Source organism: Chelon labrosus (assembly GCF_963514085.1).
Source record: "Chelon labrosus genome assembly, chromosome: 16".
In the NCBI taxonomy this organism is placed as follows: Eukaryota; Metazoa; Chordata; class Actinopteri; order Mugiliformes; family Mugilidae; genus Chelon; species Chelon labrosus.
The window spans coordinates 18,563,609-18,589,514 of NC_140349.1; the positions used below are offsets into that span (position 1 = coordinate 18,563,609).

At 41.8% G+C, this 25,906-nt stretch overlaps 2 protein-coding genes across 2 annotated transcripts; both read right to left on the reverse strand.

Moving 5' to 3' along the window:
- Positions 1–703: 703 nt before the first annotated feature.
- LOC311500996 (uncharacterized protein) lies at positions 704–12,517 on the reverse strand. The gene is made up of 13 exons (XM_084562634.1): positions 12,232–12,517; positions 12,013–12,078; positions 11,702–11,807; positions 11,075–11,193; positions 9,247–9,332; positions 8,996–9,123; positions 5,917–5,982; positions 5,005–5,204; positions 4,792–4,857; positions 4,480–4,585; positions 3,428–3,546; positions 968–1,053; positions 704–844 (listed from the first exon to the last, which is right to left on the reverse strand). The coding sequence occupies exons 1-13, from the start codon at positions 12,397–12,399 to the stop codon at positions 715–717; spliced, it is 1,446 nt and encodes a 481-aa protein (XP_084418760.1). The 5' UTR covers positions 12,400–12,517; the 3' UTR covers positions 704–714.
- Positions 12,518–17,855: 5,338 nt separating this feature from the next.
- LOC311500998 (uncharacterized protein) lies at positions 17,856–25,606 on the reverse strand. The gene is made up of 12 exons (XM_084562636.1): positions 25,407–25,606; positions 24,390–24,455; positions 24,188–24,293; positions 23,649–23,767; positions 23,473–23,561; positions 23,235–23,361; positions 20,465–20,707; positions 20,257–20,322; positions 19,942–20,047; positions 19,015–19,133; positions 18,127–18,212; positions 17,856–17,998 (listed from the first exon to the last, which is right to left on the reverse strand). Exons 1-12 carry the CDS (start codon positions 25,572–25,574, stop codon positions 17,869–17,871), a joined length of 1,425 nt encoding a protein of 474 aa, XP_084418762.1. The 5' UTR covers positions 25,575–25,606; the 3' UTR covers positions 17,856–17,868.
- Between the last annotated feature and the right edge of the window lie 300 nt (positions 25,607–25,906).

A 25,906-nucleotide genomic window follows, 5' to 3' on the forward strand; every position in this document is an offset into this window, starting at 1 on the left:
GTTACTGGTAATGCGCAATATTAGTCCATAAAAAAACTACCTCACTTATTCCTGCTGCTTTGAACAATCTGTCATCCCTGGACATTCTGCACATAACACAAATAAAATGGCCATGTTAAAAAACGGTATAGGCATGTAGTTAATAAGTCATGTGTTTATGCTGATGTGTGCAAACTCTCCATGTTGAGTTACTCCACAGTGTCTGTGGCCTTTATTTAACTTTATGTTTCACATTTAGCTGCTGCAAACAGTACAGGATGCTGGATCGGAGCTTTGTGTGGGTCTCTGTGAGAGAGACTTCACAGCTTGTTATGTTCCACATTTTTTATCATGTTACCATGAGCATACACAACAACCAGGTCTGTTCATGGTTGTGAAACTGTGGTAGCATGATGTTGACCAGTTGTTTCCTCAACATTCTACTGCACCTCAAATGATGTAGCCAATGTGGGTCGCATTTTGATAGCAGGCGTGAAGACACATAATGCTGCTGGTGTGAATGGGGCCTAAAAGATGTTTAGCACATTTTAACTCCCCCAATGCATTTGACCTCTTGCTCTGTGGATAATGACATAAATAATGAATGAAGCACAAAATGTTGAATTTCTGCTTTTATTGCTTTAGTTGAAGTCATGAACTGAATAAAAGAAATTGTTAAACAATTGCAAACACAACAGGAACAGTTAAGTGTGTCAGTTGATCAGTGTTCACATCTCAGAGGTCTTTCAGTGCAGCCTGTCCTGGAGTCTCCAGCCAGGTAGGAGGCCAGGAGGCTTTGATGCTGGGTCTGTCTTTAAGACTGTTATGGTAAGCAGCCAGCTTAGGGTAGCGCTCCTCAGATAATCTATAGAAAGGAGAAAAATTTAGTACGTCACTTTAAATTGTGCGTCCATCTGCATTTATAATTGCAACAATTAATCTTATTAAAATGTTAATAGCAATGTTTCTCGTCCTTCAGTTTACTCACCCTAAGCGGAAGAGCAAAGCAAACACTGGGAAAACACAGACATCAGCCAGTGAATAGGTCTTTCCTGCCAGGAAACTGCCTGATCCCTGGATGAGTGAACAAAAAAAAGTTAAACAAGATAGTGATGTTAGCTTGGGGAAAATAGATCACACACATGGAATTTCCACAATGTAAAAAAAAAACAAAAAAAAACAAACACTTTTTTAAAGGACCAGTGTGTTGGATTTAATGCCATCTAGTGGTAAGGCTGCAAACTGCAACCAAGTGAATCTCCCTACTGGAGATGGGCGATATGGACTAAAACATTTATCCCCATAATTTCTGCTATTTATCACGTAACGATAAAAATGACGATAAATAAACACCATTTTAGCCTAATCCTTTTGACTGTAATGCATTGGCAAGTTTCGTCTCAGGTGTTTTTTTTTTTTTTTTTTTGTTTGTTTTGTTTTACCGGAGGCTTTGAATGAAGTCGACGCTGCTTCTTGCGCATTTTCTTCATATTCTGGGTTGAGCTGTGTTTTAGTGGTGTTACTGTCCTTTGTATGCACTATTTGTTTGCAAACCTTGCATGTTGTAATGATCCGCGTCAGACTTTTAAAACCAAACCAGTTCCAGATAATGTAGGTGGAGCCTCGTCTAGGAACGAGCTCCTCGTTGCCCGGTGTATCTGCTCCGCCTTCCGCCATTGTCAATTTGTCAATTTGTCAATATTGCACACGTGTTGGGCTGCGAGCGTGTCGCGCCCATATATACACGTCATCAGTGGAAATTTATCGTTTTTATCGCAGGATGACATATTCTTACCGTGGGGAATGCTTTTGACGATATATCGTAAACGATGAAATATCGCACATCCCTACTCCCTACCCAATTTCTCTTAATACTACCCCCTAAATCTTGCACACTGGCCCTTTAAATGCTGTACATAGTTTAAGATTACTTTTTTTTTTTCTACTGAAAGCTATATCAGGAGACAACCTCCATGCTCACAGCAGATGGTTAGGAAGCCATATTTCATTTGTGTAATGACTACAGAAGCCAAAGTGTCAAAATTAAAAAAAAAAAAAGTTGTGGTTTTACAGAGATTATCGGATGAACCAGGAAAGCACTGCAACAAGAAATAATGTGTTACCTCACATAAAAACCAAATCAACAAAAATGATTGATGAAAATTAAACCTCATTTAAGATAAGATTAGTTAAGGTTAGGATTATCCCACAGTGGGGAAATTTGCACAGTTGTAACAACACAGCTTGGGTGAAGCTGCTGAAGACACTGCCCACTGCTGCTCGCCATGGATGAGATGAGATTGGTTTTCCATCAGCGATGACAGCTTTACTTCCATCTTCCAATCACCCACCACCTCTACAGGCTCAAGTGGGCATCCCAGAACAAAGTCGGCCTACTTCACCAGTCTGTTCAGTTTTGTCTGCCGCTGAAATGCTGCTGCTTCAGCAGACCACTCTGTAGTAGACGTTTGTTGCCGTCTGTAGACATAAAAGTTCCTCAGAAGTGCTCCCTGCACTCCAAAGGACCCAAGTGTCCTTAGCAGGCAGAGTCTGCTCTGGCCTTCCTTATTAAATGCCCTAGCATGGTCAGACCAGTCCATTTTTTTGTCCAGGTGAAAACCCAGGTACTTATAAGAGTCCACTGTTCCCTGGATGTTCAACTGTGTGTGTGGTGTGCATTTGTCCCTGCAGAAATCCACCACCAGCTCCTTGGTTTTACCCACATTCAGCTGGAGGCAGTTTTCCTGGCACCAGACTACAAAGTCTTGGATGAGTCCTCTATATTCTCCATCTTCCACATCCTGGATGAGGCCAAGGACTGCATCAGAGAATTTCTGCAGATAACAGATGGTTGAGAGGTGTCTAAAGTCACCACTGTAGAGGGAGAAGAGGAAGGGAACCAGGATAGTTCCCTGAGGTTCTTCCGTGCTGCAGACGACCACATCAGAAACATATTCCTGTGTCCTCACATTCTGTGGTCTATTGATCAGCTAGTCCGATACCGGGATGTGAGGTGGTGGTCCACTCCTGCCTGCACCAGCTTGTCACTCAGTATGACAGGCTGGATGGTCTTGAAAAAATTGGAGAAATCAAAGAACATGATTCTCACAGTGTTCCAAGCCTTTTCACGGTGAGAGAGAGAGAGAGCTCTTTCCAGTGTCTTCATCAGGTAACACATCAGTGCCACCGGACTTGAACTTTAAATATAACTTCAAACAACTAGTAGGAAGAGTTGCTGCTGAACTGTTTCGGAACAGCATTCCTTAAATGCAGCAGCATCTACCGGATTAGTTTACACACAGCCCCTGCAGTTTTGAAACATGGCAATACAAGTTTCAGTGTTTGAGGCTTTAAGAAACTTCAAACTAATGTATTTGCTTTTGTTGTAGCTATGTTTTAGTTTTTTTTTATTTTTTATTTAATATTATTAGATGGTCTCCAGGTGTACCTTCTGCAAGTATCCCTCCCAGAGCTTGATCTCAGCACTCAGAGCCTCTCCATTTCTCTTCACAGCAGAGTCATGTCTTTCTGCCTCCGGGACCCTCCTGGTGTAGGCGAGAACATCCACTAAAAAAAAAAAAAAAAAAAAAAAAACATGCGTTCAGCCACGAGATGAAGCTCTGAAATACATTCACACATTGGGAAAACATTTACTCCCAGTCTAGTTTGTGGCTAATTGCTTTCATTTCCCTTTAACATTTTGTATTTGTTTGTCTGTTTTTGTTTTTCTCTTTTAAATTTTGTCTTGTACTGTATTATATATCGGACCCCAGGAAGAATAGCTGTGTTCTGCTGCATCTAATGGGGATCCAAATAAAACAATAAACAATAAAACAATAAAAACAGCAATGGTAGGGGTCAGTGAGGACAAGGTTATGTTATATCAAACTTAAGACAGTAAACATAGCTCAGATAAAGACTGCAAAGGCCTATTTACGACAGTTCATGTCACGCACAAGTTCATAACTACGAATTCAGCTCTTTCATGATTGCATCTCGCTCTCCAGAAAACCAGAAAAACAAAAGTCATGATTTTACATCCAAGCTAGTGAGAGCATGTGATCCCTTTTGGGATTAACACATGAACTTTCATCATCACTACCTGTTGTGAGGAGTGCACAACATAGAATAGAATTGATGCATTGTGTCATGGCTTAATTACTTGGATGCACAGCTCATTAGGGCATGGCATGTGTTTTGAACTGTTCCGGTCTCCTGGGGAGGAGGCAGTTGATGTTAAGCTGCCCTTGAGGGCAGAAGAGGTTGACTGAAGTCATAAAGCCTCAGTGGTTTAACGGTGGCATGTTGGCATGTGATGTTGCCAAGTGCAAAGTAGTTCAAAATGGCTTCAACAACGACCAAGTCTTGTAGTAATAAATAGTTGAAGTGTTATTTGACTCTTATCTATTCTACTATTATTGTTAAGCAGCAGGATTTTCTAGATCAACAAGTATGTCTTGCAAAACAACAAGAAACTACTGCACATCAGGGCGAACGTACCCATTTTCTGCATGAGCGTAAGGCCCTCAAACATGCGCTGGTACATCATTGCTTGCTCAGCGGGGGAGTCAGGGGTCAGCTTGGTTCCCTGGGACTTGTACTGGCTCTGTTGTTGCACACATGAAAAGAGCAAATGTTATGAAGAGCAGCATGGAGCTTCAGTTTCTGTTCCTCTGCGGTGTCGGGTGTCTGTTTGTCTACTAGACATTGTTGAACATCCATGCACAAGTCTCCCTCTTACTTATGAAGTCATTTGTGGCATATGGCCACATAAAACTTTAATTAGGGTCAGGTTTGGGACATCTTTCTCACCTCCAGGAACAAGCAGGCGGCATAGGACTCATTCAGGACCAAATTCCCATGTTTGAGGGCAGGAAGCTTTAAAACAGATACATAACGATATTTACCTAAGATTGAGTCATTCTTATTTGCATCAGTAAATTTAATATAAATTAGTGAATAACAAGAAACAATACAGACAGAAATGAACGAATGATCTGAACGCTATGTGTGAAATTAACCTACCTGACCCCTTGGGTTCATTGCCATGACTTCTGGAGACTTGTGCTCTCCTTTGTCAAAGGAGAGCAGTTTTTGGTTGTATCCCTGCAGCTTCTTCTCCTCCAGTGCAATCATAACCCTCCAGCAGGGGGGAGAGCCGGAGCCCCACAGCAGAGTTATTTCCTTTGCCATGATTTTCTGAGGGAACTTGGTACACCTGAAGACTGACGACGCAAGCAGCGAAGAAAATGAAAGCAAGGAGTGAAGTTGAAGCTGCACAGGCTGCTGCTTTTATAATGAGCCCCAACCCTCCACATCCAGATTGGTGGAATTGAGTCCCATCCCATTTTTGTGTTGTCAAAGATATGTGACTCAAGATGGTTAAGATAGTTTGCAATGAGTTTGAAGCTGTTTTTTTTTTTAAAAAATCTTTTTTTGGCTCGCTGCTATTTAATGTAGTACTGAAACTCATTGCATTTCAGCAACAGCACAATTTATTGACTACGTTTGTGCAGATTGTGCCTCCATCTGCTTGTGTCCAGAGGAAAAAACAGAGTCATGTGTAAGAGGGAGTGACTTCTCTTGCTTTGCGTTGAAACTCTTTGTTCTTACCATGACCTATTTTGTGGAAGATATAGAGTTACATAATAGCACACACTGAGAATGTAATATTGAAACTATTTGCATTGCATTGTAGGTTTTCATGGTTAAAAAATAACTTTCATAAAAACAAATGCTGTAGACTGTACAAAACACACCTCCTCGTGAAAAATAAGCGTGGATAGTAAAAGTAATTGCATGTCTGTTATGTTAACTTAGTGACTCCAGGCATGCATTAGTCTCCATTGTTAGATTTAAACGGATCGTGTCAATGCTGCAGTTATCTTTGTATTGCAAAAACTTAAAGAGGATAGGCAACAAATGTGTTCAGTCTACCTGTTCCTGCAAGAACGTGCAGCTTTCCTTGTTGCGTGTCGCGCCAGTGAAATGTGGAGTTGAACACTCACAGTGACTCAGCACTTTTCACTCACCCCTGCACACACAGAGGATGAAAACCCATTTCAGCACGTCAAGAACTGTTTTGGAGACAAAAGAGGAGACCTACACAATATTAGGATATAATGTTATGCCTGATCGATTTACATTCATTCATCCTGCAGCTGCATGAAGAAGTTGGTCTGGTTTGCAGAAACTGACTTTAATGACATATAACAATATGCCAGCAGAGAATGCTGTTTGGACGTAGCAAACCTGTGATAGTGACTTTAAGACTTCTGAATAAAAATGCAAATGCTCCAGTAATCACAGCTTAAGAGGCAAAGCAAGGGAAGCCCCGCGTACACGGTGCCGCAATGAACCCACAATCCAGAACAGTAAACAAGGACCAGGATGTGAACATGGACACACAACACATCCACAAAGCTGCATCACAAACCTTAATTTTTATTAAATTGACTCAGATCAGACACTCATACAGCATGGGCAGTGTGGCTCAAAGAGGACGTGCATTCAACATAAAATGCAAAATCATGCAAAGGATGCAATATTAATCTGATCTGAATTATGTAAACGATAACACAGGGCATTTGAGTTACCTTTGTGCAGAGCTGGTTGTGGCACGCCCATTCAAACTATACTGTAAAACAAATTCATTATGTCTTCCGAGTCACTGCCTACCTACTTTTACAGTCACCATCGACTCACATACAGAAGCAACTGGAAGGTCCAAACTTCACTTTGTGCTTTACACTCAAATTCTAGGCATTTTGTTTTTTGTTCTTTGCTATTGTTGTAGTCCCTGTACGTATGCAGAGAGAATAATATGAACTTGTTTCAGCAAAAACAATTAGCTTCAGAGAAGAATTAACACATACTACAAACTGTTGTTATAGTAACCTGTGAGATTGACTTTAGATATACACACACAATGAATGCGGGCACAAAGCAATGTTGTTAGGTGACATTGTGACTCCTGCCGATCCTTGCAGAACCACATATCTACCATTAGAATTCTCTGATAGACAGTAGGTCTTGAGAACATACTAGAAAGCTAACAGCTGTATCGTATTTAAGCAGACAACCTGCAGATCAGAGGGTAGCAGGCATTTACAACCGTATTATAAACCAATTATTACTTTAAATTATGAACGAGATCTCAGGGAAATGGCCTCCCTTTGTTTGCATTTCTCTTTCCGTCTTTGCCTCTCTTACCCAAATCTGAAAGCAGTGGCAACGGTCGGAAAAACTAACACATCTGCACACCATACTGCAACAGCAACACCATCGTCAAGTTCGCTGAAGAACGAGTTGGTCTGCAGGGGTGAAGTGCAAAGACTCACGGCAAGGTACTTGGACAACAAGATGTTACTGAACCTCTCAAAAGCAAAGAGATGGTGTTTGACTTTAGGAGGAACGGGGGGAACATGCTCCTCTTCACATCAAAGGAGACTCAGAGGACAGGGTCAGTGAGTACAGATTTCTGGGAACACACATTTCTTAGGACCTCACATGGCACACTAACACCACTGACCTTGTGAAGAAAGGTACAGCATAGACTGTACTTCTTGAGGTCACTGAGAAAGGTGAACCTGTCCCAGGATCTGTTACTATGCAGCAACAGGAGCTCTGTGGATAGCACAATCACCCACGACATCCTGGTGTGGTTCAAAAGCTGCGCCATGGCTGACAAGAAAGCTCTGGAGAGAGTCATCAAGTCCGTGTAGAACTTCATTAGAACACATCTTCACACACTCTCACACAGATTGAACCAGAAATCTGCACAAAGCCACACACATCACAAAGGACTGCTCCCACCCAGGGCTCTTTACGCTGCTTCCCTCTGGGAGGCGCTACAGAGCAAGCAGAGCTCACATCTCCAGACTCATAAACTGTTTTTACCCAAAAGCAATAAGCAAGCCAAATGCTTGAGACTCTGGACTGTGCAACCCACGGTGCAACTTCAATGTGCAATATCTGATAAATACTTGATACTGGTACGGTGCAATATAAGTCCATAGAAAATAGTACTGTCACTTCTGTACATACCTTCTATAAATAATATCTTCTTTACACTTCTGACTAGATGCTAGATGCATTATATTGACTCTGTATGTGCACTCAGCACAGTGACAATAAAGTTAAATCTAATCTCATCTTATTGACAGCATCCTAACCTTTGAACCTCAGTACAGGACTGGAAATGTCTGTACACCAAAGACACAAAATTCTTCATTCATTCATTCAACTATAACAGTATGCATTTTATATACTTCTCTATGACATACGCACGTTGGTTTTCAGTGGCATTTCAGTGTTTACCGTGAGTGGGGGCAATGCTACACGAAATTCTGAGTAAGTAAGAAATACAAATAAAATTGCCATGTTAAAAAACGGTATAGGCATGTAGTTAATAAGTCATGTGTTTATGCTGATGTGTGCAAACTAGCCATGTTGAGTTACTCCACAGTGTCTGTGGCCTTTATTTAACTTTATGTTTCACATTTAGCTGCTGCAAACAGTACAGGATGCTGGATCAGAGCTTTGTGTTGGTCTCTGTGAGAGAGACTTCACAGCTTGTTATGTCCCACATTTTTTATCATGTTACCATGAGCACACACAACAACCAGGTCTGTTCATGGTTGTGAAACTGTGGTAGCACGATGTTGACCAGTTGTTTCCTAAACATTCTACTGCACCTCAAATGATGTAGCCAATGTGGGACGCATTTTGATGGCAGGCGTGAAGACACATAATGCTGCTGGTGTGAACGGGGCCTCAAAGATGTTTAGCACATTTTAACTCCCCCAATGCATTTGACCTCTTGCTCTGTGGATAATGACATAAATAATGAATGAAGCACAAAATGTTGAATTTCTGCTTTTATTGCTTTAGTTGAAGTTATAAACTGAATAAAAGAAAATGTGTCCCGCTACAGTAGTGTAGTGAAAGGAGTGGTTACAAATTAAAAACACAACAGGAACAGTTAAGTGTGTCAGCTGATCAGTGTTCACATCTCAGAGATCTTTCAGTACAGACTGTCCTCCAGTGTTCAGCCAGAAAGGAGGCCAGGAGGCTTTGATGCTGGGTCTGTCTTTAAGATTGTTAAAGTAAGCGGCCAGCTTAGGGTAGCGCTCCTCAGATAACCTATAGAAAGGAGAAAGTGTTTGTATGTCACTTTAAATTGTGCGTCCATCTGCATTTATTATTGCATCAATTAATCTTATTAAAATGTTAATAGCAATGTTTCTAGTCCTTCAGTTCACTCACTCCAAGTGGAAGAGATAAGCAATCACTGGGAAAACGCAGACATCAGCCAGTGAATAGCTCTTTCCTGCCAGGAAACTGCCTGATCCCTGGAAGAAGGAACAAGTTAAACAAGATAGTAATTTTAGCTAAAAATAGAGCACACACCGGGAATTTCCCACAGTGTTACAATTTACATTTTTAAAGGACCAGTGTGTTGGATTTAATGCCATTTAGTGGTAAGGTTGCAAACTGCAACCAAGCGTATCTCCCTACGCCACTTCTCTTAATAAGATAAGATAGGACTATCCCACAGTGGGGAAATTTGCACTGTTGCAGCAACACAGCGTGGGTAAAGCTGTCAGCTGCTGAAGACACTGCCCACTGTTGTAATAGTGCCATGGACAGGGTGAGATTGATTTTCCATCAGCGATGACAGCTTTACTTCCATCTTCCAATCACCCAACACCTCTACAGGCTCAAGAGGGCGGCCCAGAACAAAGTCGGCCTTCTTCACCAGTCTGTTCAGTTTTGTCTGCCGCTGAGATGCTACTGCTTCAGCAGACCACTCTGTAGTTGACGTTTGTTGCCTCCACAGAGATGTAAAAGGTCGTCAGGAGTGCTCCCTGCACTCCAAAGGACCTAAGTGTCCTTAGCAGGCAGAATCTGCTCTGTCCCTTCTTATTAAATGCCCTAGCATGGTCAGACCAGTCCAGTTTTTTTGTTCAGGTGAACACCCAGGTATTTATAAGAGTCTACCATAGGTCTGTAAAGGTTCTCTGTCATCTAGGTCATGGTATATCCAAAAAAGCATTTAAAAAAGGCAACTGGACATGTAGAGTATTTTGAGAAATTCTTTGAGAAAAACTCTACAAGTCCAGTTGCCTTTTTTAAAACTCTTTTTTGGATAGTTCACTATATCTATGTCCATTCGCTGGGTGTTCAACAATGTGTGTGGTGTGCATTTGTCCCTGCAGAAATCCACCACCAGCTCCTTGGTTTTACCCACATTCAGCTGGAGGCAGTTTTCCTGGCACCAGACTACAAAGTCTTGGATGATTCTTCTATATTCTCCATCTTCCCCATCCTGGATGATGCCAGCGACTGCAGAGTCATCTCAGAATTTCTGCAGATAACAGCTGGTTGAGAGGTGTCTAACGTCACCACTGTAGAGGGAGAAGAGGAAGTGAACCAGGACAGTTCCCTGAGGTTCTTTCATGCTGCAGACGACTACATCAGAAACACATTCCTGTGTCCTCACATTCTGTGGTCTATTGGTCAGGTAGTTCAATACCAGGATGTGAGGTGGTGGTCCACTCCTGCCTGCACCAGCTTGTTCATCAGTATGACAGGCTGGATGGTTTTGAAAGCATTGGAGAAATCAAAGATCATGATTCTCAAAGTGCTCCCAGCCTTCTCAGGGTGAGAGGTAACACGTCAGTGCCACCGGCTTGTAGCTGTTTACTAATACTAATTCCAAACACTGAGTGAAGGTGTTAAATGTGCACCATCCAAAACCATGGTGCTCACAGTATTAATTTGAATTTTGAATATAACTACAAACAACTGTAGTCGGAAGAGTTGCTGCTGAACTGTTTCAGAGCAGCATTCCTTAAATGCAGCAGCATTTATCTACTGGTTTAGTTTACACATTGACCCTGCAGTTTTGTAACCTGGCATACATGTTTAAGAGTATGGTAAGTTTTATCCCACTATACCCTAAACAAAGGAAACTCAGCTTATCTGATGTCTGAGGCTTTAAGAAACCTCAAACTAATATAATTGCTTTTGTTGTAGCTATGTTTTAGTTTTTTTTTTTTTTTTAATATTATAAGATGGTCTTCAGGTTTACCTTCTGCAAGTATCCCTCCCAGAGCTTGAGCTCAGCACTCAGAGCCTCTCTGTTTCTCTTCACAGCAGAGTCATGTCTCTCTCCCTCTGGGACCCTCCAGGTGTAGAAGACAACATCCACTAAAAGGAAAAAGAAAAGACACAAAACATGCGTTCACCCACGAGACAAAGCTCTAAAATACATCCACACATTGGGAAAACATTCACTCCCAGTCTAGTTTGTGGCTAATTGCTTTCATTTCCCTTTAACAGCAATGGGAGGGGTCAGTGAGGACAAGATTATGTAATATCAAACTGAAGACAGTAAACATAGCTCAGATAGAGGTTGCAAAGGCCTACTTATTACAAAAAAAGTTCATGTCATGCACAAGTTTATAACTAGGAATTCAGCTATCTTAATTTTGCATTGCATTTGGCATGTGATGTTGCCAAGTGCAAAGTAGGTCAAAGTCCCAAAGGGGAGATCTCAAAATGGCATCAACAACCACCAAGTCATGTAGTAATAAACGGCTGAAGTGTTATTTGACTGTTATCTGATCTACTATTATGTTAAGCTGCAGGATTTTCTAGAGCAACAAGTATGCCTTGCAAACCAACAGAAAACTACTGCACACCAGGGCAAACGTACCCATTTTCTGCATGAGCGTAAGGCCCTCAAACATGCGCTGGTACATCAATGCTTGCTCAGCGGGGCCGTCGGGGGCCAGCTTGGTTCCCTGGGACTTGTACTGGCTCTGTTGTTGGACACATGAAAAGAGCAAACGTTATGGAGAGCAGCATGGAGCTCCGGTTTCTGTTCCTCTGTGGTGTCGGGTGTCTGTTCGTCTACAAGGCATTGCTGAACATCCATGCACAAGTCTTCCTCTTACTTATTAACTCCTTTGTGGCATATGGCCACATAAAACTTTAATTAGGGCCAATTAGGGACATCTTTCTCACCTCCAGGAACAAGCAGGCGGCATAGGACTCATTCACGACCAAATTCCCATGTTTGAAGGCAGGAAGCTTTAAAACAGATACAAAATAGAAGTCTCAATATTCACCTGAGGTTCAATCATTCTTATTTGCATCAGTACATTTAATATAAATTAGTGAATAACAGGAAACAATACAGACAGAAATGAATGAATGATCTGAATGTGTGTGAAATTAACCTACCTGACCCCTTGGGTTCATTGCCATGACTTCTGGAGACTTATGCTCCCCTTTCTCAAAGGCAAAATGTTTTTGGTTGTATCCCTGCAGCTTCTTCTCCTCCAGTGCAATCATAACCCTCCAGCAGGGGGCAGAGCCGGAGCCCCACAGCAGAGTTATGTCCTTTGCCATGGTTTCCTGAGGGAACTTGCGACGCGTGAAGGCTGAAGACTCGAGCGGCGAAGAAAAAGGAAGGCAAGGAGCAAGGAGTGAAGCTGGAGCTGCACAGGCTGCTGGTTTTATAACGAGCCAGACTGGTGGAATCGAGTCCCATCCCATTTTTGTGTTATCATCAAAGACATGTGACTCAAGATCAGAGGTTGCGCCACACTTTTTCGTCGTCTGTCATTTTGACAGGGTCATAAAAATCTCGTCATTATCTATAGATTTTTACCCGTCACTTTATTTTTTTTTAAAAAATGATAACAATGACATTAAATAGCATGTAATTTTCATTCATTTTTAATTAATATTCAGCGGCGATGGAAAAAAAGATTCGGCTCATATAACCGGCCACCAGACGACTCAAGAATTATGAATCTAGAGTCTATTTAACCGCTCAGTTGAGTTCTACCACGTTTTATTGATATATAATCAATAAACTGCACCATTCAAACATCTTTCATCTCGGCAGAGAAACAAAACTACCTGACTTGACCGAACAAAACTGAACAGACTCATGGATCCCTGCTTAACCGATAACCAGCAGCACTCACTCGGTCGGCACAGACACAAAACTTAACCGACTCTTAACCGACTCTCACACGATGAATCAAGAGAGACAATTAATACGCTCACTCGCCACCAAGTGGTCTGAGGTGTGAATTGCAATCCGTGGGAAGATAGAGTTGAGGAGGCTAATGAGCGAAAAAGAGCTAAGTATGCAGAGTTAGCAGCAGATGCAGAGCAGAATGGATGGAAGGCTTATGTCCGCCCGGTAGAAGTGGGTTGCCGTGGATTTGTGGCAAAGTCGGTGATTGCTCTGCTGAGTGAGCTGGGCATACGGGGAAGGAGCCAGAGGACTGCGGTTAGCAACATGTCCCGGGCAGCAGAGAGAGCGAGCGACTGGTTATGGGCGCGCAGGAAGCATGCTAGCTGGGGAACTAGCTAAGGTAAGGAAGGCCGCATGTAGGCCTCGATTTGTTTGTTACACGATTTGTTTGTTACGCGATTTGTTTGTTACGTGGTTTCGGCCTGCATCAACGGGGTGAACCGCGGTAGATCTGCTTGTTTGTTACGTGGTTCAGTCTGCATCAACGGGGCGAATCATGGTAGATTTGTTTGTTTGGCTCATGGTTGTTACTATATTAGCTGTTGATAGACATCGAATGGTGAGGGAAACAGGGTTGTGCAGTGGCGGTGTGGAGGGGGGTGACTCCAGGACGCTGGAAGTCACTGTTAAGCCTTCTCGAGGTGTCGTGGGCCTAACTTAACGAAACATCGGTGAAGGGAGGTGCCCACTTGAAAACCCCAATGACATGCTGCATACTGCTGTTGTCTTCTTGTTACGTGGTAGCTATGGTTAGCTGCTGAGCGGGCCATACAAGCCAGCAGCGTTTAGTTAGTTTATGTTTTTCAATGTCTGAACTATGCTGCTCAATGGGCTTACAAGCCAGCAGCTTTTACTTAGTTTATGTAGATTATAGGTTAATTGTCATATTATATGACCATAGGTTAGGTAGGGTCTCTTAGCTGAACAGGGCCTCTAAATGTGTTTTGCCTGGGATTTTGGCACAAGGGATTATAACATCTTATCCTGTGTATTACTGAATGTCAAAATGACAGATTGCCTTAATTCAGATTTTTCCTTCACCGTTTAAAAAAAAAAAAAGCGGTCAATGACGGAAAATACTCAGGCCCCCTGCTCAAGATGGTTATGATAGTTTGCAATGAGTTTGAAGCTGTTTTTTGAAAAAAAATAAAAACAAACAAAAAAAACACTTTTGCACTCACTGCATTTTAATGTAGTACTGAAACTCATTGCATTTCAGCAACAGCACAGTTTTTTGACTACGTTTGTGCAGATTGTGCCTCCAGCTGCTTGTGTCCAGAGGAAATAAGAGAGTCATGTGTAAGAGGGAGTGACTTCTCTTGCTTTGCGTCGAAGCTTTGTTCTTACCATGACCTATTTTGTGGAACGATACACACTGAGAATGTAACACTAAAGCTATTTGCATTGCACTGTAGATTTTTATGGTTAAAAAATAACTTTCATGAAAACAAATGCTGTAGACTGTACAGCCTCGGGAAAAATAAGCATGGATAGTAAAAGTAAGTGAATGCTTGTTATGTTAACTTAGTGACTCCAGGCATTAGTCTCCATTGTTAGATTTAAAGGGCTCTTGTTAATGCTGCTGTTATTTCTTTTCATCTTTGCATTGCTAAAAACTTACAGAGGATACACAACAAATCTGTTCCTGCAGAAATGTGCAGCTTTCCTTGTTGTGTATTGTGCCAGTGAAATGTGAAGTTGAACACTCACAGTGACTCAGCACTTTTCACTCACCCCTACACACAGAGAGGAAGAAAACCCATTTCAGCACTTCAAGAATTGTTTGGAGACAAAAGAGGAGACCTACACAGTATTAGGAAGGTGGTCATAATGTTATGCCTGATCTATTACATTCGTTCATCCTGCAGCTGCATGAAGAAGTTGGTCTGGTTTGCAGAAACTGACTTTAATGACATATAAGAATATGCCAGCAGAGAATGTTGTTTGGACGTAGCAAACCTGTGATAGTGACTTTAAGACTTCTGAATAAAAATGCAAATGCTCCAGTAATCACAGCTTAAGAGGCAAAGCAAGGGAAGCCCCGTGTACACGGTGCCGCAATGAACCCACAATCCAGAACAGTAAACAAGGACCAGGATGTGAACAGGGACACGCAACACATCCACAAAGCTGCATCACAAGCCTTAATTTTTTATTAAATTGACTCAGATCAGACACCCATACAGCATGGGCAGTGTGGCTCAAAGAGGACGTGCACTCAACATAAAATGCAAAATCATGCAAAGGATGCAATATTAATCTGATGTGAAGTATGTAAACAATGACACGGGGCATTTGAGTTACCTTTGTGCAGAGCAAACCGGTTGTGGCACGCCCATTCAAATTGTAAAACAAATGGATTATGTCTTCTGAGTCACCGTCGACCTGCTTTTACCCACTTTTATAGTCACCACCTAAACACATACAGAGGCAACTGGAAGGTCCAAACTTCACTTTGTGCTTTACACTCAAATTCTAGGCATTTTGTTTTTGTTCTTTGCTATTGTTGTAGCCTCTGTACATATGCAGAGAGACTAATATGAACTTGTTTCAGCAAAAACAATGAGCTTCAGAGAAGAATTAACACACAAACTGTTGTTATAGTAACCTGTGAGATTGACTTTAGACATACACACACAATGAATTCGGGCACAAAGCAGCAATGTTGTTAGGTGACATTGTGACTCCTGCCGATCCTTGCAGAACCACATATCTACCATTAGAATTCTCTGATAGACAGTAGGTATTGAGAACGTACTAGAAAGCTAACAGCTATATCATATTTAAGCAGACACAACTGCAGATCAGAGGGTAGCAGGCATTTAGAACTGTGATATAAACCAATTATGACTAAATTATGAACGAGATCTCAGGGAAATGGCTTCCCTTTGTTTGCATTTCTCTTTCCGTCTTTGCCTTGCTTACACAAATCTGAAAGTTTTGGCGACGGACGGAAAAAATAGCGCATCTGCACACCATACCACAACAGCAACACCATCGTCCAGTTCACGGATGACACGACTTTTATAAGCCTGATTAGTCATAACAATGAGTCGGTCTACAGGGATGAAGTGCAAAGACTCACGGCAAGGTGCTCGGACAACAAGCTGTTACTGAACCTCTCAAAAGCAAAGAGATGGTGTTTGACTTTAGGAGGAATGGGGGGGAACATGCTCCTGTTAACATCAAAGGAGACGCAGAGGACAGGGTCAGTGAGTACAGATTTCTGGGAACACACATTTCTCAGGACCTCACATGGCACACTAACACCACTGACCTTGTGAAGAAAGACACAGCAAAGACTGTACTTCCTGATGTTACTGAGAAAGGTGAACCTGTCCCAGGATCGGTTACTATGCAGCCACAGGAGCTCTGTGGATAGCACAATCACCCACGACATCCTGGTGTGGTTCAAAAGCTGCACCGTGGCTGACAAGAAGGCTCTGGAGAGAGTCATCAAGTCAGTGCAGAACTTCAGTAGAACACATCTTCCCACACTCTCACACAGATTGAACCAGAAATCTACACAAAGCCACAGACATCACAAAGGACTGCTCCCACCCAGGGCTCTTTACGCTGCTTCCCTCTGGGAGGTGCTACAGAGCAAGCAGAGCTCACATCTCCAGACTCATAAACTGTTTTTACCCAAAAGCAATAAGCAAGCCAAATGCTTGAGACTGTGGACTGTGCAACCCACGGTGCAACTTCAGTGTGCTGATAAATACTTGATACTGGTACGGTGCAATATAAGTCAATAAAAAAGCTTTGACCAATTTGTTATAACTGGACATTCTGCACATAACACAACTGTACATACTTCTCACGCACCACTTAGCCCTAGTACTGTCACTTCTGTGTCACCTCCACCTTCAATAAATAATATCTGCTTTACACTTCTGACTAGATGCTAGATGCATTATATTGACTCTGTATGTGCACTCAGCACAGTAACAATAAAGTTGAATCTAATCTCATCTTATTGACAGCATCCTAACCTTTGAACCTCAGTACAGGACTGGAAATGTCTGTACACCAAAGACACAAGATTCTAGATTCATTCCTTCAACTGCAACACTACTCATTTTATCTTTTTTCTATGAAATGCGCACATTGGTTTACAGTGGAATTTCAGTGTTTTCACAAGGGGGGCAATGCTACACAAAACTCACAACTGAGTAAGAAATACCAATAAAATGGCCATATTAAAAAACTGCATGGGTGTGTGGTTAATAAGTCATGTGTTTATGCTAATGTACGCAAACTGGCCATGTTGAGTTACCTCACAGTGTCTGTGGCCTTTATTTAACTTTGTTTCACATTTAGCTGCTGCAAACAGTGCAGGATGCTGGATCAGAGCTTTGTGTGGGTCTCTGTGAGAGAGACTTCACAGCTTGTTATGTCCCACATTTTTTATCATGTTACCATGAGCGTACACAACAACCAGGTCTGTTCATGGTTGTGAAACTGTGGTAGCACGATGATGAGCAGTTGTTTCCTCAACATGCTACTGCACCTCAAATGATGCAGACAATGTGGGACGCATTTTGATGGCAGGCGTGAAGACACATAATGCTGCTGGTGTGAACGGGGCCTGAAAGACATTTAGCACATTTTAACTCCCCCAATGCATTTGACCTCTTGCTCTGTGGATTATGACCTCAAAATGAATGAAGCACAAAATGTTGAAATTCTGTTTTTTATTGCTTTAGTTGAAGTTATAAACTGAATAAAAGAAATTGTGTCCCGCTACAGTAGTGTAGTGAAAGGAGTGGTTACAAAAAAAACACAACAGGAACAGTTAAGTGTTTCAGCTGATCAGTGTTCACATCTCAGATGTCTTTCAGCACAGGCTGTCCTGGAGTCTCCAGCCAGGTAGGAGGCCAGGAGGTTTTGATGCTGGGTCTGTCTTTAAGATTGTTATAGTAAGCGGCCAGCTTAGGGTAGCGCTCCTCACATAACCTATAGAAAAGAAAGGAGAAAATGTTTGTATGTCACTTTAAATTGTGCATCCATCTGCATTTATTATTGCATCAATTAATCTTATTAAGATGTTAATAGCAGTGTTTCTAGTCCTTCAGTTTACTCACTCCAAGTGGAAAAGATAAGCAATCACTGGGAAAATGCAGACATCAGCCAGTGAATAGGTCTTTCCTGCCAGGAAACTGCCTGATCCCTGGATGTGTGAACAAAAAAAAGTTAAACAAGATAGCCATGTTAGCTTGGGGAAAATAGAGCACACACATGGAATTTCTACAATGTAAAAATTTACTTTTTTAAAGGACCAGTGTGTTAGATTTAATGTCATCTAGTGGTAAGGTTGCAAACTGCAACCAAGTGAATCTCCCTACCCTATTTCTCTTAATACCACCCCCTAAATCCTACACACTGGCCCTTTAAATGCTGTACATAGTTTAAAATTACAGGAAATGAATTTTTTGTTTTCTACTGAAAGGAGATCACCTCCATGCTTACAGCAGATGATTAGCTCATGTGAACAAGAAAACTAGAAACAATGTTAAATAGCCAGTATGCCTCTGTCCAAAGACAATAAAACTTACAAAATAGGAAGCCATATTTCATTTGTGTAATGACTACAACAGTGTCAAAATTACAAGTTGTGGTTTTACAGGGATCACTGGACGAACCAGGAAATCACTGCATTCAAACAAGAAATAGTGTGATACCCCACGTAAAAACCACAATAACAAATTGAAACTTTATTTGAGATAGGATAAATTAAGATAAGATAGGATTATCCCACAGTGGGGAAATTTGCACTGTTGCAACAACACAGCGTGGGTGAAGCTGTCGGCTGCTGAAGACACTGTCCACTGCTGTTATAGCGCCATGGACGAGATGAGATTGGTTTTCCATCAGCGATGAGAGCTTTACTTCCATCTTCCAATCACCCACCACCTCTACAGGCTCAAAAGGGCGGCCCAGAACAAAGTCGGCCCAGAACAAAGAAGGTCTACCTTCTGCAAGTATCCCTCCCAGAGCTTGATCTCAGCACTCAGAGCCTCTCTGTTTCTCTTCACAGCAGAGTCATGTCTCTCTCCCTCAGGGACCAAATAGGTGTAGTAGACAACTTCCACTAAAAAGAAAAAAACAAAGACAGAAAACATGCGTTCAGCCACAAGACGAAGCCCTGAAATACATCCACACATTGGGAAAACATTCACTCCCAGTCTAGTTTGTGGCTAATTGCTTTCATTTACCAACAGCAATGGTAGGGGTCAGTGAGGACAAGATTATGTAATATCAAGTTGAGGACAGTAAACATAGCTCAGATAGAGGTTGCAAAGGCCTACTTATTACAAAAAAAGTTAATTTCATGCACAAGTTTATAACTAGGAATTCAGCTATCTTATTTTTGCATTACAATCAGAAAAAAAGAAGTCTCATGACTTTACATCCGAGCTAGTGAGAGCATGTGATCCCTTGTGGGATTAACACATGACCTTTCAAGATCACTACCTGTTGTGAGGAGTGCACAACATACAGTAGAATAGATTTGATGGTTTGTGCCGTAGCTTAATTACTTGGATGCACAGCTCATTAGGGCATGGCATGTGTTTTGAACTGCTCCGTTCTCCTGGGGAGGAGGCAGTTGATGTTAAGCTGCCCTTGAGGGCAGAAGAGGTTGACTGAAGTCATGAAGCCTCAGTGGTTTAACAGTGGCAGGTTGGCATGTGATGTTGCCAAGTGCAAAGTAGTTCAAAGTCCCAAAGGGGAGATCTCAAAATGGCATCAACAACCACCAAGTCATGTAGTAATAAACCGCTGAAGTGTTATTTGACTGTTATCTGATCTATTATTATTGTTAAGCAGCAGGATTTTCTAGATCAACAAGTATGTCTTGCAAAACAACAAGAAACTACTGCACATCAGGGCAAACGTACCCATTTTCTGCATGAGCGCGAAGCCCTCAAACATGCGCTGGTACATCATTGCTTGCTCATTGGGGCAGTCAGGGGTCAGCTTGGTTCCCTGGGACTTGTACTGGCTCTGTTGTTGCACACATGAAAAGAGCAAATGTTATGAAGAGCAGCATGGAGCTCCGGTTTCTGTTCCTTTGTGGTGTCGGGTGTCTGTTTGTCTACTGGACATTGTTGAACATCCATGCAAAAGTCTCCCTCTTACTTATTAACTCTTGCTTTGTGGCATATGCCCACATAAAACTTTAAGAAGGGCCAGGTTTGGGACATCTTTCTCACCTCCAGGAACAAGCAGGCGGCATAGGACTCATTCAGGGACAAATTCCCGTGTTTGAAGGCAGGAAGCTTTAAAACAGATACAAAATAGAAGTTTAAATATTCATCTGAGGTTCAATCGTTCTTATTTGCATCAGTCAATTTAATATAAATTAGTGAATAACAAGAAACAATAGAGAAATGAATGTCTGAATGTGTGAAATTAACCTACCTGACCCCTTGGGTTCATTGCCATGACTTCTGGAGACTTGTGCTCCCCTTTCTCAAAGGAGAGCAGTTTTTGGTTATATCCCTGCAGCTTCTTCTCCTCCAGTGCAATCATAACCCTCCAGCAGGGGGGAGAGCCGGAGCCCCACAGCAGAGTTATGTCCTTTGCCATGGTTTTCAGAGGGAACTTGCTACACTTGAAGGCTGAAGACGCGAGCGGCGAAGAAAAGGAAAGCAATGAGTGAAGCTGGAGCTGCACAGGCTGCTGGTTTTATAACGAGCCCCGACTCTCCGCATCCGGATTGGTGGAATCCAGTCCCATCCCATTTTTGTGTTGTCATCAAAGACATGTGACTCAAGATGGTTAAGATAGTTTGCACTGAGTTTGAAGCTGTTTTTAAAAACACTTTTGTTGACTCACTGCTATTTAATGTAGTACTGAAACTCATTGCATTTTTAGCAACAGCACAGTTTATTGACGTTTGTGCAGATTGTGCCTCCATCTGCTTGTGTCCAGAGGAAATAACAGAGTCATGTGTGAGAGGGAATGACTTCTCTTGCTTCGCGTTGAAACTCTTTGTTCTTACAAAGAGCTGTTTTGTGGAAGATAGAAAGTTACATAATAGCGCACATTGAGAATGTAATACTGAACCTATTCCGTGAAGTCAAAACTATGCATTGCATTGTAGGTTTTTATGGCCAAAAAAAAAAAAAACTTTTATGAAAACAGGAATAAAAATGCTAAAACATTAATGTAGATATACAATAAATCTGTTGAAACATATCAATATCACTTTTTTTTTTTTTTTTTTTAAGTGCTCAGTCTAACTATTCCTGCAGGAACGTGCAGCTTTCCTGTTGCGTGTTGCGCCAGTGAGATGTGGCAGTTGAACACTCACAGTGACACAGCACTTTTCACTCACGCCAGCACAAACATAGGAAGAAAACCCATTTCAACACAGTCATTCACACCAAACAATCACATCCTCGCTCAGTGCAACCGGCTCCGTCTATCTTAATTCATCCTTGCATTTGAGATACACATTTCAGGTGGCAATGAATAGAAGAAATGCACCGGCTGTTCACATAGCTCGACTGCAAATTGGCAGTTTCTTTGTGCCCCTTGCTCCTCGGGCCAGCCCTTGAACTCTCGACAGTGTGTACCTGAGCAGTTGCCAGTAACAACAGTGTGTGGAGATAAACAGCAGTTCTGCTACATGTTGAGCACAATCTGTTGCTCTCGTTCTGTTGCAGCTTTCTTGTTGAAGGAAAGTGTGCAGCCCCCCTCCTTCCAGGAACACACTCGTCCTCAACCTCTTTCCACAGGACAAACCGGAATTTCTGTCTTTATCCACACGCAATCTGTGTCTCGTCTGTCAGTTGAATAGATTAGCAGGTTTTGCTTGATCAGCATGACGTAAAATTTTCTATCACTGCTGCATTGTAGGGCAGAGGAGAACAATGGTATTTACATTACAGCTGTCATGTTGGCCCATGTATCTGATACAGATGTCCGTGCAGTGACAAACATGTAATCCCTCTTCATGCCTTTCACCCATGCACCACCTTGGATAAATAAAAATCGAGTGGTTGGATGAATGCAGAGGGTTTTTTTAATGTAGACGTTCTGCTGGAAGGAAGAAGTTCTTGGATACATATCGTAGCAGTACCATTTTCCAAATAAACGTAACATTTTGATGGCTTTCATTTTTGAAACATAGCAAGGAAGCTGGGCTTGTGGGGAAGGTTTTAAATACGCGATCGTCTGCGTGTACATTCATTCATCCTGCAGCTGCATGAAGAAGTCGGTCTGGTTTGCAGAAACTGACTTTAATGACATGTAACAATATGCTATTTTCCCTTTTCAGTTGTTTGGACGTAGCAACCCTGTGATATTGACTTTAAGTCTTCCAAATAAAAAGGCAAATGCTCCAGTAATCACAGTTGACGAGGCAAAGCAAGGGAAGCCTTGTGTACACGGTGCCGCAATTAACTCGTGATCCAGAACAGTGAACAAGTATCAGGATGTGAACAGGGACACACAACACATCCACAAAGCTGCATCACAAGCCTTAATTTTTATTAAATTGACTCAGATCAGACACTCATACAGCATGAGCAGTGTGGCTCAAAGAGGACGTGCACTCAACATAAAATGCAAAATCATGCAAAGGATGCAATATTAATCTGATGTGATTCATGCTAATGATAACACGGGGCATTTGAGTTACCTTTGTGCAGAGCAAACCGGTTGTGGCATGCTCATTCAAATTGTAAAACAAATGGATTATGTCCTCTGGTTCACCGCCGACCTACTTTTACAGTCACCATCTAAACGCATACAAAAGCAACTGGAACTTTGTGTTTTACACTCAAATTCTAGGCATCTAGGCACTATTGTTGTAGCCCCTGTATGTATACAGAGAGACTAATATGAACCTGTTTCAGCAAAGCAATTAGCTTCAGAGAAGAATTAACACATACTACAAACTGTTGTTATAGTAACCTGTGAGTCACTGGAGATTGACTTTAGGTAAACACAAACAATGAATGAGGGCACAAAGCAGAAAGGTTGCTAAGTGACAGTGCGATTCCTGCCGATCCTTGCAGAACCACATATCTACCATTAGAATTCTCTGATATACAGTAGGTATTGAGAACGTACTAGAAAGCTAACAGCTGTATCATGTTTAAGCTGAGACTTGATTAACGGAAGCATTGTTAGAGGAACCAAAGCAAAACTTTACATTTGTAAGTGTGCGTGAATATCAGACGTCTTTCAGCGTGTCCTGTCCCTTGGGGTTCTCCAGCCAGTGTGGAGGCCAGCTGGCTTTGACGCTGGGTCTCTCCTTCAGCAGAGCGTAATACTCTCCCAGTTTAGGGTAACGCTCAGCAGGCAACCTGCAGATCAGAGGGTAGCAGGCATTTAGAACCGTGACAAATTATGAACAAGACCTCAGGGAAACGGCCTCCCTTTGTTTGCATTTCTGTTTCCGTCTTTGCCTCTCTTACCCAAATCTGAAAGCATTGGCAACGGTTGGAAAAACCAGCACATCTGCCAGAGAGAAAGACGGTCCTGCCAGGTGACAGCCTGAGCCCAGCTTCAGAGACACAAGTACAAAGTGTGAATACCTCAATGCATGTTGAGTCTGTTTGTGTGGGTGGGTGATGCATGCTCATGCACATACCTTCTGCAGGTAACCCTCCCAGATTTTTAATTCAGTGGTCAGAGCCTCTTTGTTTCTCTTCAGACCGGAGTCAAGTCTTTCTTCTTCAGGGACATAATATTCATAGTAGATAACTGCAGCTGAAAAAAGGGAACACACAAGGGACAAATAAAAGCAATGCCCTATTCTTTTCTGCATTTTTCTACACTTGTCTTATTCTCTACACACACTTGCCACTTCATTAGGTCCACTAATGAAAACAAAACACATCTTAATATAACAGTCCTGCACTAAATCTTAGCTGTAAGAAGGTTATGGTGTTTGGCATATGTTTCAAATAACTGAGAGAGCTGCTGATTCAACTGTGTTTTCATGTTGGAGGCTGTGGTTTGTAGTACTATTGAATTGTATTGTGAAACATGCTTCTCTTATTTTCACAGACCCATTTTAGTCAGTGGGCTAGGCTGGATAACAGAAACAGAAAATACCTGATCAAGACATTTATACGTGGTTTTACTGTGTCTGGAATAGGAGAGAGCATAAACTTTCATCTGTCTTACTGAGTTTGTCGTAGAACGTGAGACCCTCAAACATGCGCTGGTACATCAGAGCTTGTTCTTCCGGGCAGTCTGGGATCAGTTTGGTTCCCTGGGACTTAAACGTGTTCTGAGAGAAAACACACAAGTATCTGAATTTGTTTCAACCCGTGACATTGAATTTAGTATCAGAATTAATACATCTGAGTTGGGTTTGTTCCCTCACCTCCAGGTAAAAACAGGCTGCATAGGATTCATTCACCACAATGTCTCCATGTTTCAAAGATGGAAGCTGAAAAAAACAAAACAAAAAAAAAAAAAATAACCAGGACAGATTGTTAAAGGGCTGACTGCTCTCAGGGTTATCAACATTTAGCTTGTTTTAATGACAATACTGCTGATAGCCAATTGAGAATGTGCTCCTCCACAAAATATTTAGGAATAATTAATTAGGTTAAATATTTTCTAAAAACAAAATAGCTAAAAAATTATTTGTTTTCTTTAGGGCTGTTAGAGTAAACAAAAAAAAGCAAAGTTTTAATTAGGTAGTCACAGCATGACCAGTACCGTCAGTATGCCAATGACACACAACGTTTGTGATTATTTCATCGTGATAATGGTGCATAAACTATATCTCTCAACTTTCTCATGACTGTTTTTCGTTTGCTTCCCTCCCTCTAACCAGTGCGTCCACAAGGAGCCACTTTGCTAGCATACACTCACAAACTTTCACATAATTTTTTAAAAATACACTTATTTTGTCAAACAGAGCATACGCCGAATCACAAACTCCATTCGTGTGATTTGATGAAATTGTTCAGTGAAATTTAAACAAGAATTCTTATTAGTCAGTATTAAAAATGTATTAAACGGTGCAATTTCTGAGAGGAGTTTGGCGTGAACTGCCGTGCAGAGCAACACGCTTTTAACATCGGGGCTGTGATCATAACGTTGCTTAAGCTCTTAGCTAGGAATAACATACAAACATAAATTATAACCCGAATTAAAAAATACTGCCTTGTGATTTGATAAAAGTCTTCATTGTGCTTTGAACATGTATGATTCTTGGCCAATAGTGGAAATCATTAAATGTTACAATTTGTCGGTGAAGTTTGGCGTGCACTACCTTGCAGAGCAACAGCACGTATATCGCGTCGTTGTGATTTTTTATGCTCACATCACGATTTGATTTTGGGGGGAGATAATCAAAGACATAGTGGGATTTCTAAAGGCTAAACCCTACCTGTCCCCTGGGATTTATATTCAACACTTCTTGGGACTTGTGCTCCATTTTGTCGAAGGAGAGCAGTTTTTGGTTGTATCCCTGCAGCATCTTCTCCTCCAGGGCGATCATCACCCTCCAGCAAGGGGGAGAGCCGGAGCCCCACAGCAGAGTTATGGCCTTTGCCATGGTTTCAGAGCTAACGGACTGAAGTTCTGACTGTCACGGAGACTGAATGAAGAGGGACGGCGGAACAGCTCTTCAAAAGCAAAAGTGAAGCCGAATCTGATAGAGCTCCCCCTGGTGTCTGGCTGCACCTCCATGTCAGTGGATGAGACACGGAAGTACACGTCAAATAACTGTTATCAAGGATTTCAGTCATTTTAGTTAATTAATATAATACTGATGCATATTCAAGTGAACATTTTTCTGAAAAATTTCTTTTTAGATAGTTATTTGACGCTATAGAGACAGGACGTGACATCATGACCACATGAGAGTTGGGAAAAATTAATAAATAC